General features: G+C 45.8%; 1 protein-coding gene across 3 annotated transcripts in view; it reads left to right on the top strand.

Moving 5' to 3' along the window:
* The window catches only part of TRRAP (transformation/transcription domain associated protein), a 1075110-nt gene that overhangs the window by 221051 nt on the left and 838383 nt on the right, over positions 1-15676 (top strand). For all 3 annotated transcript variants that reach the window (XM_085629333.1, XM_085629332.1, XM_085629331.1), the window contains exons 24-26: positions 933-1150; positions 7859-8056; positions 12653-12913. In XM_085629333.1, the coding sequence (XP_085485459.1) occupies positions 933-1150; positions 7859-8056; positions 12653-12913 (677 nt within the window). The remainder of the gene's footprint in view (positions 1-932; positions 1151-7858; positions 8057-12652; positions 12914-15676) is intronic.

Genomic DNA, 15676 nt, shown 5'->3' with positions numbered 1-15676 from the left:
GGTACCATTTACCAGGGGCTGACATGTGGCTAAGGTTTGGCAATTTGGGTTTGGTTTGTTTTAGGGAAGGAACATAGGCCCTGGGCACCTGATTGGTAGGCGTCCAGGGCACACTCAGTCAAAGTACATTCAGCAATTCAGCAAAAAGTGGGGGCATACCATGCAAGAAAGATGGCACTTTCTCACACCTTTTTCCTGACATCTGCTTCATCTGATCGCTAGGTGCACCTTACAGGAGACAGTGCTTTATGATCTATGTAGGACATGCAGCCACACATGCTACGAATGGAAACATTACATACCTTTAGTGTAATACTGTAAATTCATATACACCTTCCCACCACCCCGGAAGCGAGCAGTTATCTAAGATAGATCTCATCACTTTTTTAAATTGGTAATTTGTCCAATTTTTTTTTTTTATTATTGAATGAAAATAAATTATAATTGCCAAATACATCCTTGTAGGTGTATGAAACTGGCTTTTCTAAAGAAACATTTTAATTTATCTATAGCATGCATAAGTGCAGGTATTTTGCACATAGGTTGAATTGCTTAGTGCTTATTATTTCCGTAGAAATTGCACTGAAAGTGAACAGAGATTTCTGGTGAATAACTTTCTATTGTAATTGCTCAGAAGCAGTTCATTTGTAGTATCTGTTCTGAACAACAATTCCTAGTTGGAATCCTTGCATCCATTTAGTTGTCTGATTTAATTTCATGCTGAATACTTAGTTATGCTGGCAGCTGTTATTTTCTTTGATGTGATCCCTTGAAACGGTTTTCCATTCTGATGTGAAAGCAATATGATTAGTATTGTTTGAGTGTTTCTGTTAGCAGATTCTCTCTTTAAGTAGAAAGAGCACTTCCATTTAAGAAATCTGTAGTGATTCATTGATCTTTGTATGCCAATTACTAATTTCTTTCTCTTCTAGGTCCCTTTCTGCTGCAGTGCTACCAGGTTGGGAGTCAACCCAGTACTGCCATGTTTCACAGTGAGGAAAATGGCTCTAAAGGCATGGATCCATTGGTGCTAATTGATGCAATAGCTATATGTATGGCTTATGAGGAGAAGGAACTCTGCAAAATAGGAGAAGTGGCACTTGCTGTAATATTTGATGTGGCCGGTATCATCCTGGGCTCGAAAGAAAGGGTAAATCCAACGTGTTGTGATGGTTAATTTGTACGGAGTGATTTTGTTGTTGAATTGCAAAATGATGATATTAATGGCCTTCAAATCCCAACTCTACAGCTGTTGCCGAAGAGTGTTTGATTGGCAAGTGAAAGAGATTGTATTACTGTTTGGTAAGATCAAAGCCCTCTGACCTCTGTAGCTTTTAGATCTGCCTTCAGTGTAAGGTTTTGTTAAAGAAAGTGTGCTCCTTGTGAGATTTAATGCAGTAACAGATTTTACCAAAACTGTGTGCCCTCTCCTGAGGGTTTTCTCACTCTTTCTTTTTTTTTGTGTACAAATAGGCGGTCTTCGAGAATGTCACTATTGGTGTATTATAAATGCCTACTACATTGTAGGTTTCTCTTTCTCCCCTATCCCTTTTGGGGCTGAACTACCTTTTTCAAGCTCCAAATAAAAGCTTAAAACATTCTATGGTAGATTACTCCTTGCTCCAATGAATTATTAAACTAGTTTTACAAAGGTTTGCCAGATGCTGTAATTTAATGATCATGTACCGAGTCACATACTGTCAAGTAAGAGAGAACACTGTAAAAGATAAACTTTATGTTCGAGGCATATGAGCTGCAGATTGTACACTTAGCATAGGTCGCCATCTGGTGTTGGGCCCGGATGTTTGCAGTTTGTTTTTCTTCTTGGACCGTCTTTGGAAGTCACGAGTTTGGTGACTCCTCCTTCGGTCCGTACTGCGCATGGGCTTCGGCTCCATCCTCAGATTGTTTTTTTCCGCCATCGGGCTCGGATGTGATACTTCGTACTCCGGCTTCGAACTTCTACGGTTCCAGCCTCGACGGAAAATCCTCGATTCTTCGAGTTCCTTCATCATCTTCATCTCTCGAAGCGGCACTTTTTCCATCCCGTACATCGACACCGGCCTTCGGGTCCTCCGCGACTCCGGTCCCGGCCGATGGAAAGGACTCCGTTTAAAAAGTGCCCAAAATGTGGGTCTAAATTTCCCCACACCGACCTCCATCAGGTGTGTAACCTTTGCCTCTCTCCGGAACACGAGGCTCGAGACTGCCCCGCCTGCAAGTCTTTTCGATCGAAGAAAACGATCCGAGATCGAAGGGCTCGACGCACCATGGCGCACTCATCCTCGACAGCTCCACCGGACATCTTCGGAGACGACGCCGAAGCTTCGGGGCAGACACACACCGAACTGGGAGAAGACATCGTCAGCGCTTCCGAGGCCGACGACTCCGACCTGGAGGACGTAACACCAGGACAGCGGGCCGTGAGTACAATGCCCCCTCCCAGCCCCGCACCGAAAACCAAAGAGACTCCGGTTACTCCCTCGCCTGCCGGCCTGGGCAAAACCAAAACCAAAGCCTCGATCACCCCACCTTCGGGCCCGGTGTCGAAGCACTCAAAGTCTCACGGCAGCTCGGGATCGAGCCAGCCGACGCCCGGTGCCGATAAACACCACTCGGCACCGAAGCCTGCAAAATCCAGCTCGACTCCGAAACCACCGGTGCCGAAGCCTGGACACTCGGCGCCGACCAAACACAAACAGAAATCGGTCGGCACCGACGCTCCGGCGCCGAAACAGCATTCGACGCCGAAACACACGGAGACCTCCAAAAAGCAGGGCGTACACAGAACATCGAAACCTCCGGTTCCGAAATCGCCGGTGCCGACAGACGACTCGGCGCCATTGGCTCTGTTTACACCAGACCCTTTACAAAAGACTTTGTCCAGAGATCCAAAGACTGGCCTCTTGACTGTGATTACTAAGAAACGTCGCCTTGAGGCTCCGGCTCCTCCTCCTCCGCCCAAAAAGAGGGACTCAGCTACTTCTCCCCTTAGAGTACCCTCCCCACTGCCACCCCCCCTCCCACCACCACCCCCTCCACCTTTACCTCACTACGATCCGGCCCCATCCCCAGACCCGGATGACGGGGACCCGGACAATGACCCAGGGGACGCCCCAATGGATCCCACTCCACCAGGGACCCCAGATCCATGGGAGGATTATAATAACCCTGATGTACCCAATGTACCTCAAGACGACCTATACCCATCAAGGCCGTCTCCTCCAGAGGACTCTTTAGGGTTTCACCATTTAGTGCAGAGAGCAGCACACTACCATGGGGTGGACATGCACACGGAACCAGTGGAAGAAGACTTCCTACTGGATACATTTGATTTACAAGATCGTTCCACTGCTATTTTACCCATGCTTAAGGGTGTCACCAAGCACGCTACAGAGGTATTCAAAGACCCTGTCAGAGCCAGAGTACTAAACCCTAGAATAGAGAAGAAGTACAAGGCGGCACCCACAGACCCTGCATACATCAAGGGCCCTGCTCCTCTAGATTCCCTAGTTGTCTCCACAGCTAGAAAGCGGGCTAACTCCCAATCCTCAGGAGATGCCCCACCACCAGACAAGGAATCTAAACTTCTGGACGCGTCTGGTAAACGCACCGCCTACCAGGCTGCAAACATGTGGCGCATTGCAAATACACAAGCACTGCTTGCGCGATATGATAGAGCACACTATGATGAATTAGAGGCTCTTATGCAGCACCTTCCAGAGAAATACAAACGCCAAGCTCATGACCTGATACAGGAGGGCAAACTAATCACAAACACCTCCATTAAGTGTGCCCTCGATGCAGCAGACACTGCTTCTAGAGCCATAAACACCAGTGTCCTGCTTCGCCGCCATGCCTGGCTCAGGATATCAGGGTTCAAGCCTGAGGTCCAGACATCAATACTTAATCACACCTTTGACCAGCAAACACTCTTTGGCCCAAAGGTAGACGAAGCGCTCGAAAAAATGAAGAAAGATACAGACACAGCGAAGTCTATGGGAGCGCTCCAGACCCAAGCCTCTAAGCGTTCCTTTCGACGCTCGTCCTTTCGTGGCACAGGTAGAGGCTCCTCCACCGATAATGCCTCTACCTCCTACAAATCCCCTCCTCAAAATACCTTTTCAAAGGGCAACCAAAGAGGTGGTTACAGAGGCAACAACAATAAGGGCAGGGGCAAAACCAACAATACCCGTTCTGCCACCCCACCCGCACAATGACTCCCCTTCGCTCCCCCCAGACCATTCCACTCCGGTCGGGGGCAGACTACAAGATTTTATCCACGTATGGGAGTCCATAACATCGGACAAATGGGTGACCCAAATCATTCGGTCAGGGTACTGCCTCGAGCTAACATCTACCCCACCCAATATCCCACCAAGGCACCGTCCAATGTCCCAAGAGCATTCCACACTGCTCAAACAAGAGGTACTCTCGCTCCTCCAGAAACACGCCATAGAGCAGGTACCCGGCAATCAACGAAATCTAGGGGTCTACTCCCTATATTTCTTAATCCCAAAGAAAGACGAGACCCTCAGACCCATTCTGGATCTCCGGCCTCTAAATGCCTACATACATTCAGACCACTTTCACATGGTCACCTTACAACAAGTCCTCCCACTCCTCTGCCAGGGAGACTTTCTCACAACACTGGATCTGAAAGACGCGTACTTTCACATTCCAATACACCCCTCTCACAGAAAATACCTCAGGTTCGTGGTGGACGGGCAACATTACCAATTCAAGGTTCTCCCCTTCGGGGTCACCACTGCACCACGGGTGTTTACCAAATGCCTAGCAGTAGTAGCAGCACACCTCAGACGTCAACATGTTCACGTCTTCCCTTACTTAGACGACTGGCTCATAAAAGCCGCGTCCTACCACCAATGCGTGCAACATACAAACAGCACCATCCAACTGCTTCATCAGCTAGGCTTCACGGTGAACTACCAAAAGTCCCACCTCATACCATCTCACACAAAGCAATATCTCGGGGCCACCATAGACACCTCAAAAGGTATTGCCTATCCAAACTCAGCCAGAATCACAAGCATTCTAGCCTTACGCAAAATATTCCTTCCTCAACACTCTCTACCAGCAAGAGTGTTTATGAAGCTCATAGGGATGATGGCGTCTTGCATCTTCATAGTGCCCCATGCAAGACTCCACATGCGTCCACTTCAGGAGTGCCTAGCACAACAGTGGAACCAGGCCCAGGGTCAGCTGACGGATCTGGTGTTGGTGGACGGCCGCACACATCACTCTCTGCAGTGGTGGAACACCACAAACCTTTCCAAGGGACGGCCGTTCCTGGACCCGGTTCCCCAAGTGACTCTAACAGCGGACGCATCGCTCTCCGGCTGGGGAGCGCACCTCTTACACCTCACAATGCAAGGTCTATGGACGCCACAGCAAAAAACGCTCCACATCAACCATCTGGAGCTTTTGGCGATCTTTCTAGCCCTAAAATCTTTCCAAAAGCAGATTTCAGGCAAAGCAGTCCTCATTCGCACAGACAACATGACTGCGATGTATTATATACAGAAACAGGGGGGGACACACTCTCCCCAGCTCTCCCGCTTAGCCCAGAGCATATGGAGATGGGCAATTCCCCAAAACATTTTTCTCCTGGCACAACATGTTCCAGGCGTACAAAACACCATAGCAGATCTGCTCAGCAGACAGACTCAACAACTACACGAATGGGAACTGCATCCACAAGTTCTTCACCCATTCTTCCGACAGTGGGGGCATCCTCAAATAGACCTCTTCGCCACCCACGAAAACAAAAAATGCCCAAGCTTCGCCGCCAGATACCCACACCCATTGTCCAAGGGCAATGCGATATGGATGAACTGGTCAGGCAGATTTGCATACGCCTTTCCACCTCTCCCACTAATTCCATTAGTGGTCAGGAAACTACAACAGCACTCCCTCACACTCATTCTGGTAGCTCCGACGTGGGCCAGACAGCCGTGGTACACCACGCTACTACAACTATCAGTGGTACCACATCAAAAACTGCACCTTTCCCCATGCCTCCTAACCCAGAACCATGGAGAAATCAGGCACCCGGACCCAGCTCAGCTCAACCTGGCGATCTGGCTCCTGAAATCTTAGAATTCGGGTACCTTAACCTTCCCCCTGATTGCATGAACATCATCATGGAAGCCAGACGTCCTACCACTAGAGCATGCTATGCCGCAAAGTGGAAAAGATTTGTAATGTACTGCCGTAACAATACAATCAACCCTCTAGATGCATCCATACAACACATCATATGCTATCTGCTCCATCTTCACAGGTGTAACCTGGCGTATTCATCCATACGCCTACACCTAGCAGCGATCGCTGCCTATCTACAAAACAGACAGCATTTGTCACTCTTCAGAGTGCCCGCTATTAAAGCCTTCATGGAAGGCCTCAAACGAGTAATTCCTCCCAGGGCACCACCCTCCCCTGTATGGAATCTAAATTTGGTCCTTACACGACTAATGGGTCCGCCCTTCGAACCAATGCACAAATGTGAGCTACAATTTCTCACCTGGAAAACAGCTTTCCTTGTAGCTATCACTTCCCTTAGAAGGGTTGGTGAAATACAAGCGTTCACCATACAGGAACCTTACATACAAATGCATCACAGCAAGGTCATACTTCGAACTAATCCGAAGTTCCTGCCCAAAGTCATTACCCCCTTCCACCTCAATCAATCAGTGGAATTACCTGTCTTCTTTTCGCAACCCCAATCTGTTGCGGAAAGGGCCTTACACACACTAGATGTGAAAAGAGCGTTGCTATATTACATACAAAGAACGCAACCCTTCAGGAAGACCAAACAGTTGTTCGTTTCCTTTTCTCCACCACATAAAGGCAACCCCATCTCAAAATCAGGGATAGCTAGGTGGATTGTAAAATGCATACAAATTTGCTATCAGAAGGCAAAGAGAACATTATCTGTTCCCCCTAAAGCCCACTCTACAAGAAAGTTAGGGGCTTCTATGGCTTTTCTAGGGAATATACCCTTAGATGACATATGCAAGGCAGCCACATGGTCTACACCGCACACATTCACAAAACACTACTGTGTAGATGTGCATTCCCAGCAGCAAGCTAGGGTGGGCCAGGCTGTACTAAAAACACTCTTTCAAACAGCTGCAACGGATACCGGTGGTCGCCGCTAAGGTTGGGTACTGCTATATAATCTATGCTAAGTGTACAATCTGCAGCTCATATGCCTCGAACGGAATATGCTACTTACCAGTATGCATCTGTTCTTGGCATGTAGAGCTGCAGAGTTGTACACGCCCACCCGCCTCCCCGGCTACCTGTATCCGTTCCAGTCCATCTTATTTAGATACAACACACATGGGTTTCTCACTGTTATTACTACGCTCCATCATTTCCCTGTTGGCGAAAAACAATCTGAGGATGGAGCCGAAGCCCATGCGCAGTACGGACCGAAGGAGGAGTCACCAAACTCGTGACTTCCAAAGACGGTCCAAGAAGAAAAACAAACTGCAAACATCCGGGCCCAACACCAGATGGCGACCTATGCTAAGTGTACAACTCTGCAGCTCTACATGCCAAGAACAGATGCATACTGGTAAGTAGCATATTCCTTCCCTTGTATATGTATTTTTCTGCATTTGGCGAGTAAAGTAACACAAAGGTTCAAAATGTAAAGTGCCGTCTTGGGGCTTGCACATCATAATGGAAGGATGGCTTTTATATATAATTATTTGGACATGGTTTTCAAGAGTGTTGGTTATGTATTTATGTTGGATTGGTTAATGATGGCCAAACAGCCTGGCTTGGCTGATGCAGTGACAGTTTTCATATGCAGTTTTCTTTATTTCAGGCTTGCCAGCTACCTCTGTTTTCCTACATTGTGGAGCGTTTATGTGCCTGTTGTTATGAACAAGCATGGTATGCTAAATTGGGTGGTGTAGTGTCCATTAAATTTCTGATGGAACGCCTACCACTGATTTGGGTCCTTCAGAATCAGCAAACCTTCCTCAAGGCTCTCCTTTTCGTCATGATGGACCTAACTGGAGAGGTACGCTTAAGTATAAGCTGAATCTAAGCAGAACTTTGTTTTTGTAATGACTTGTACTCTGTTGAAGGGTTTTCAGACCATGTTATGGTTAGCAAATTACTGCACCAGTTGTATTCCCTAAATGTGCTGAAGAAGATTTGAAGTCCACACTTGTTTGTTCCACTAGCCCCAGTTAGGCGCCATTAATGCAACAAGTTGCTTAGGTTTTACTGTGTTTTTTGTTTAGTTTTGCAATTCTTTATTGGGAAATCCGAACAAACAATATAAAAAAGGGGAGGGGACAGGAAACATGAAATGTCATTTTTGAGACAATAATATAGCAGGAAAGAATATAATACATAATGAAACAAAATACTGACCATATGACATGCTGAGTTTCCACGTAATAGGGACCCTAGAAGGGCAAGGAATGACAACACGAAGGAGGGCTCATGAATCCACAAATGCATAGAAAATAATCAATGAGATAATGGTGGGGAATTGTAAGGAAGATGAAAACATGACTAAGGAGAACGAAGGGGAAAAGAAAGAACAAGCAGGAGGGTCTGTACTTGCATTCACACCCACATGTGGGTTGTGGGGGGTAAGAACAGGAGTGAAAGGATGAGAGAGAGAGAGAGAGACGAAGGAAGGAAAAAGATGGCATTGGAAAAGGATGGAAAACAGGAAGCATGATAGAATTACCATATGTTAAACTGCTCTAGGACTGTATAGTACCCGTCCATTTTGCAAAGTAAAGATCGATGATTGCTATGCAGCATGTACTAATCTTTGTTTTTGAATGTTTCCTGTTTGAAATTGCATACAATTCAAATGTGTTATCAAAGTGTGCTCAATGCGAAGAAGGTGCTAACTTAGTCTTCCTAATTTTAAATTCATAAATATGGAGTGCAAATTGGGAGCAAGGGTTACACATGCCAACTGTAATGTTATATTTGATCACCCCATTTGTAAGATGTAAGGTATATTCTTGTATATGCATTATGTAGGGAGCTTGCTCTTTATATAGTGGACCAAAAAGAGGTAAACCGTGTAAGGAGTCTAGGCAAACCCCAATCAGTTTACGGAGGCACAAATGACACCTCAAATGCTCTCTTTTCTTGTAGTGTGGGCGAGCAGTTAGGCATATCAGAGGGTAGTGCTAAGCTTATATTGCACACACAAAGATAGTGAGACATAAACTCAATAAAGAAATCCAACACCAATTTATAAAAATAACACATGCTTTTATATAATTTTAGATGCCAAGATCGGAATCAGGCAAGTACTTTTCGAGTTATGAATTTTTGCAGTTTTCAAAAGTTGACAGTGCAATTTTTGGGAGTGGTAATGTTATCCAAGGGGGGGGGTAAACATGTACTGCATTCGGGCACTTAACGGCGACTTACAGGACCCAGTACATTCCCAGTAAAAATCACATAAAAAATCAGATAAAAAGTGGGGGTGACCACGTCAAAAAGGGGCACTTTCCTCCAATCATCCCCTTCTAAGAATGTGGTGCTGTCTGCTCTGATCAGAGCCCCTCAGCCTCTCTCCAACCTGGTTTCCTCAATGCCTTTGCTGGCTTTACTACAGTTCCCTGTGCTGGCCTAGCCTGAGGTACAGAGACTGGGTGTGGATCCAGCGTTCTTGTTTTCAATGTTTGAGATGTTCAGGCAGATGACTCTCTCCTCTGGAGAGCCTTCTGGCCACATGGAAATCTTTAGGACGCCATATGGATAATGCCAGCGGATTCATCCCGACACCTTTTTGCCGTCTCCCTCCATTAGCTGAAGTCGTATAGACTTTGCCTGTTGAACGGCGCAACCCTGTTACACCCCTCTCCACTTCACAGGCCTCTGCTCCCCTGGCCTCCAAGGCCAATTGCAGCATTGAGACTGTCTCTGCACCGGGCGATGTACGTCCTTCCTAGTCCCAGTAAATAATGTAAGGAACACAAGGTAGACCCAACATTTGTTGGAGAAAAGACAGCATAAGAAACAAAGATCTAAACCGCAATACTTGCATACCACGCATAACATCTTTGGGCCTGACCGAGATCCTCTTGACATCCTAGAGGTAGTACCACATGACCCGGTGATGGCAGCAAGCCCTCAATCTTTCGGCGCCCTCTTTTTAGACACAGTATATTGTCTCGCCTTCAGGAATACCAGTTGCCTTGGTACATCCCGGAAATAGAGATGGAGTTTCCCTCTGGCCCACCTGCTGAATGTACTTCCTTTTAGACTGTCATCCACAGATTAGGCAAGGTCCATAAACTATAATTTCTTAGTGTGGAGATGAAATTTGACCTTCTCACTGAAGTTCTGCAGCCAGCATGGCCGTCTTATAAGCTGTTGCTGCGCTTTATTGAGCCCCTTCTAGACCCAGTCTTGAGGGCTTAAAACAGACGTCTGCACCAGCCATCAGTAGGCTGGTAACCAGAAGGCATAGACAAGCCCCAAGGGGTCCACGATTCCCCTCTGTCCACTCTTCACCTTAGAGGCTCCTTATTATGTACAATAAATTAATGAGGCTTTTCCCATATCACCTGGTGACAGGGAATCAAAAAAGGTTGAGGAAGGTATAAAGAAAATCTCAGCCAGAAGTCCAGTACTTGTACCTCAATGCAATATGCCTACTTGGAAGCTTCTCCCTCACTCAATCGGATAATGCAAACATAGTGTTTTGCAGCATAAATCCTTTTCTGGATTCACATGCTGTGCATCTATTCCTCCATTTAGTGGTTGGGTCCGAAATAGTCTTTTTTTTGGGGGGTGGTGTGATACGCATCCATCTGGTGGTAAGTCCATCCCCTATGTGATGTCTGACGTTCACTCTGGCAGTTCCTGTGCGCAATCGCCATCTTCAGATTCTTTTTCCTTCCGATCGGTCAGAGTGCACGATGGAGATGTTCTGAAGATTTTCTTCAGACTTAGAAATACACAGGTTTTTTCCAGCAAGAAACACCAAAGACCACTGGGAAGAATAACACTCTGCTACAGAAGGGGCCCCTTCCCAACTCTGACGGGGTACCCCGCTGGTGACCACCACATGGTTGGAGAATGCAGAGGCATGGAGAACACTCCATTTAAATTGTGTCCTAACTGCCATCATAAATTTGTATGGGGGACTTCCATGAAGTGTGCAACTTGTCTCTCACGAAGGACCACAGCGCCAAGGACTGCGAGACCTGTGCAGAATTTGTCCCAAAATCTTTAGAGACAAGACTTAAATAGCGACTGGAGCCTGTCGCCTGATCAGGTACCTTTACCGGCGGTACCTGATCAGGCGACAGGTTTAAAGGCACCACAATGAGGAAGAGACGCTTCCTCACTCGGGGGCCTGACTACCCGCCGACGTGGCCCTTCAACGTGGGGAGGGTTTGGGGTTTTGAGAGCACACGGATAATACGTGTCTCGGACGCAGAAACGTCTGACTTGACCGAACAATAGGTAAAGTGGGACTATAGGGTGTCTTTCCCTGACTCCCACTATTTATCACTTTTTGCACCCGGTCCTGATGAAGCGCACAGGGATCCACTAGGGACCAATAGGTTGCGTGAAATATGTCGACCATCACCCATTTTACTACACCACAGACCTTGTTCATGGTTTGAGAGCGGTGTAAACACACTGGTCCCTTCCTTTATCTAGGTTGAAGGATAGTCTCCAAACCCCACTAACCTTTTAATTTACCCCAAGGACCCATCATTAAACTTGCCAGGGTACCGAGAGATAATTTTAATCTCACTTACACCTACTCACTTGGCCCACACACCCACATACACAAGTGCGGCACCTCCTTAAAAAGAGCTCTATTAAAGAGCCCTCTTGTAGGGCCCGTGAGAGACTGCAGCGCCACCCCCACGAGGAGCACTGCCCAATGCTGATGCTTTATACTCGCAAGGGTGTGTGAGGGCACAAAAGATTACAGGTGGTCTATCCCCACTTCAAGCACACTCAACTGTTATTTGGAGATATTTACAAGTCACTCAGAACCATAGCTTGGTTGTAGAGTCCTTGTCTTCCCTTTTAAGGAACTGTTACCACCTTTTTAGAGAATATTGCTTTAGGAGCGCAGGTACAGGACCTTGTTTTTTCCCCCCCTTAATTTCCTCAACTGCTCCTAGTCCCCCCCTCTCGTAATAGTGTTTATATATGAGGAAAAATGTGAACACAATTACCAGCCCAGTGGATGGAAAGGGCTGGCTGAAACCCATATATGTAAGCATAATATAACTATAATTTTAGTAAAATCAAATGGTCTTGGTTGACGCCTGATGTATATAGTCATTGTTCTCCATTTTAAATTAAATATAGTGCTAAGGTGCTTTTATTAGTGTTTGAAGTGGTAGCAGCATTGATTGTCACAGTTGACTCCATGTAACCTTTGACTGCCCTTGGACCACAAGTAAAGGATTCTCATTTTGGGTATCTGCTCTGTTAATTTATTACAGTTAAATATCTTTAGTGCTTAACTTAATTTATATTCAGATCTATGTTTTATGGTTGTGCAGTGTTTTTTTCTTAATAATGATAAGCATTTTATGAATGAACAATGTCTAACCAATGCTAAGTCAGAGAATTATATCTAAACTTGCCCTTGGTATATTAGGTCTCTAATGGAGCAGTTGCCATGGCAAAGACCACCCTGGAGCAGCTTTTGGTTCGATGTGCAACTCCACTAAAGGACGAAGAGAAGACTGAAGACATACTCGTGGCACAGGAGAAGTCCTTTCACCATGTGACCCATGACCTAGTTCGAGAGGTGACTTCCCCCAACTCGACTGTGAGGAAGCAGGCCATGCATTCTCTGCAAGTGCTAGCCCAGGTCACTGGGAAGAGCGTTACTGTCATTATGGAGCCACACAAGGAGGTAAGACTCACGAGGACAGTATTTCAGTTTGATGCAGTTGTCTGCGAACATTATTTTTCATTAAGCATTACTAGGCCAGTTCATTTTTTTTTTTTTTTTCGTGTGTCTCTCCAGTTTTCTTCCGTTTTAATTTGAAGTGACATTCAGTTCCCTTTCTACCATTCCTGATCTGGTAGCTAAATAAATCATGTGTTTGATGTCTCATAGATCTCAGCATTTGAGTTTGTGTTATTAAACTGATTTATATTAACCATTTCAGCTTGATTTCTCTTTTGTGGTGCATACCATGTTTGTAAGAGTTGAGAAACGACATTGTCCTTGCTCTGTTTTCGGTTTTTAACTGTGATGTGAGAAGTAGGGTGCTGGTACCCATAGATTGAAAATCACAGGCTGTTACATAGTCCATATTTATGATAGTTTTACATTTTTCAGCAATTGAAACTGCTTCCTTAGACTCCAAGTTCAGGTTTAGAACAGTGAATTTTGCAAGTCTTTTTTTAGAGGGTTAACATTTATTAAGTTCATTTTTGTCTCTGTATTTCTTCATCTTGGGTCAAGACCAGAAACTGACCCTCAGCAATGTACTTTATTAAATAGCTGTGCAGGTTTTTCACCCTGATAAACATTTTATTGTTTTGACATCTGCATCTGTAGAGTCTGTCTTTTTGGTTACGGCGATAGGATGCAGAAAGGTCTATGAAATCCCAACAGCACTGTGTCATCTTTCTTTCTGTTTTATTTTACACTTCCTGTGACGCTCCCTGGACATTATTTTTTTTTCCTAAGTTCCACTAAGATTTTTAAGACTTACCTTTCCATATATTATATTGAATGTTCCATTTTTCTTCATATTTGAGCATGTCATATTTACCTGTGCTTTCTAGATTTTATTTATTCTTGACCACATTTAATTTTTCTTCCTTTCTCTAATAAAATGATGTTTACATTCACGTTTTGTTCCCCATATGTCTGCACTGTGCCCTGTAGGAGGGGCTGGCTTACAGCCTGCGCTACAACAGCGCTTTGAGACCTGCGGGAGGTGCCTGGGCCAAGAGCGGGCCTGTAGCCCTGAAAAGGCTGAGCCGGGCTGGCCGGGCCTCGCCTTCTGGTCCGAGGGTCTCTGGCCCTATGTTACATCTGGGTCACACCGTTCCTCATTTCTGAATGGCAAAGTGAGGCGGAGTACTCCGGACGTCTGTTCCAAAAGATCGTACATGCTGTGGTTGAGGGCTGAGTGTTGTGCCTTAGCTGCCCTGTAACTTAAGAAGGACTGCACTGATTATTTTAAGCTATTTGTGGGGTTGTCAACGTTTTAATCTTTGTCCCGTTAGTTGGAATTGGCTAGGTGATTTGTATTTCCATCAGCGTGTGGGACGCAAGTTCTTCTGCTTTCCATGGCAACCAGCAAGGAATGCTCTCGTAGGGACACTGAGAATCGAACTATTGCCAGGACTCTTGTACATTTCCACCCAGGTTGCTCCATTCCAATTCTTGGACAAATGATTTGACTGCTATGCATTAGGTTGCTGTAATTTGATTCTTAGTGGATATTCCAGTTATTCTAACACCATATTTTTTGGTGCACACTCCTGTTTTATACTTTTTGATTTGAGATATTACTTGTTGCCTGCTTTTCTCTCAGGTTGGAGGGCGTTTAGCAGCAGTGCGGGATTAGGGGGATTGTTGAGCCCTTTTGAACAGTTCTAGGGTGTAGGTGGGTCTGCTTATTTATCCATCTTCTAATTTATTTTTATGTCATCTGTAAACTTAAGGCTGACAATGCTGCCCCCTCTCTCACCAATCCCAATTAGTGTGTCAGGAATGTAAGGGATTTGAGTACTCTCAGTCAAATGAATGAACTGATTGTGGAGGTTGAGACGATCTTGAACCCCCATCCCTCCCTTGACCCAGGGCCTCTCGAAGATTGTTAAAACGACAATACCCCATATCTTTGGGGAAAAAGTCTGACAGAGTTCGGAGCAGCAAGAGCAAGTCTCCTGTAAGCCTGTTGGCAATTTGCTTTGTGCTGATTTAGTGCGCCACCCTCCCCCACTTGAACCTGAGGTGGTCTGCTCCAATACGTTTGTCCTGATTTTGGGGACTGTAGGGTAGGAAGCTGTCTCATTATGTCATATATCAAAAATCTGACATACCATGTAGAGAGTCCTGGGGTTACCTCACGAGTTGGCAGGGGCCAGCTATGCAATCCCAAAGGGCTCTGTGTGGGGGGGGAGGGGGGTAGGATGATCGAGCAGCCTTGGGCTTGACACAGAGGGGTGCAAGACATTTGCCAATGCACATAGTGATCAATAAATGGCACACGCGACTCAAGGAAATCCATACCAATATATACAAAAATAGCAATTATCTTTATGTACGTTTCTACATCAGAGAAAAATCGTTCAGGTAAGTACGTTTTTAAGTATAAATTCTTTTCACTTTAAAAAGTGGACACTGCAATTTCTGAGTTCTGCAATGTTATCCTATGGAAGGAAGAACTGGTATTGTGCAGCAACTTACAAGACCATTCTCCAGGAGTTAAGGTGAGTGGTTGGCAAGGTCCAAGGCAGCACCAACAGAACACCACCAGTGGCACAAGGATGGCCGGATGCAAGGTGCAAGTCAGCATCAGGAGTCCAACAGGTTTTGATGGAGTTCGGCCACTGCGAAAAGAGGCTCCAGGCTCTGGCTGGAAGGCCAGTTGAGTTGAACCAAGGGGGTTCATCTCTTGTGATGCTCAAGTGTAGGAAAGTGGCTCTATAT

This window comes from Triturus cristatus, chromosome 10 (assembly GCF_964204655.1).
Source record: "Triturus cristatus chromosome 10, aTriCri1.1, whole genome shotgun sequence".
Classification (NCBI taxonomy): Eukaryota; Metazoa; Chordata; class Amphibia; order Caudata; family Salamandridae; genus Triturus; species Triturus cristatus.
This window is presented reverse-complemented; position numbering and strand designations above follow the sequence as displayed.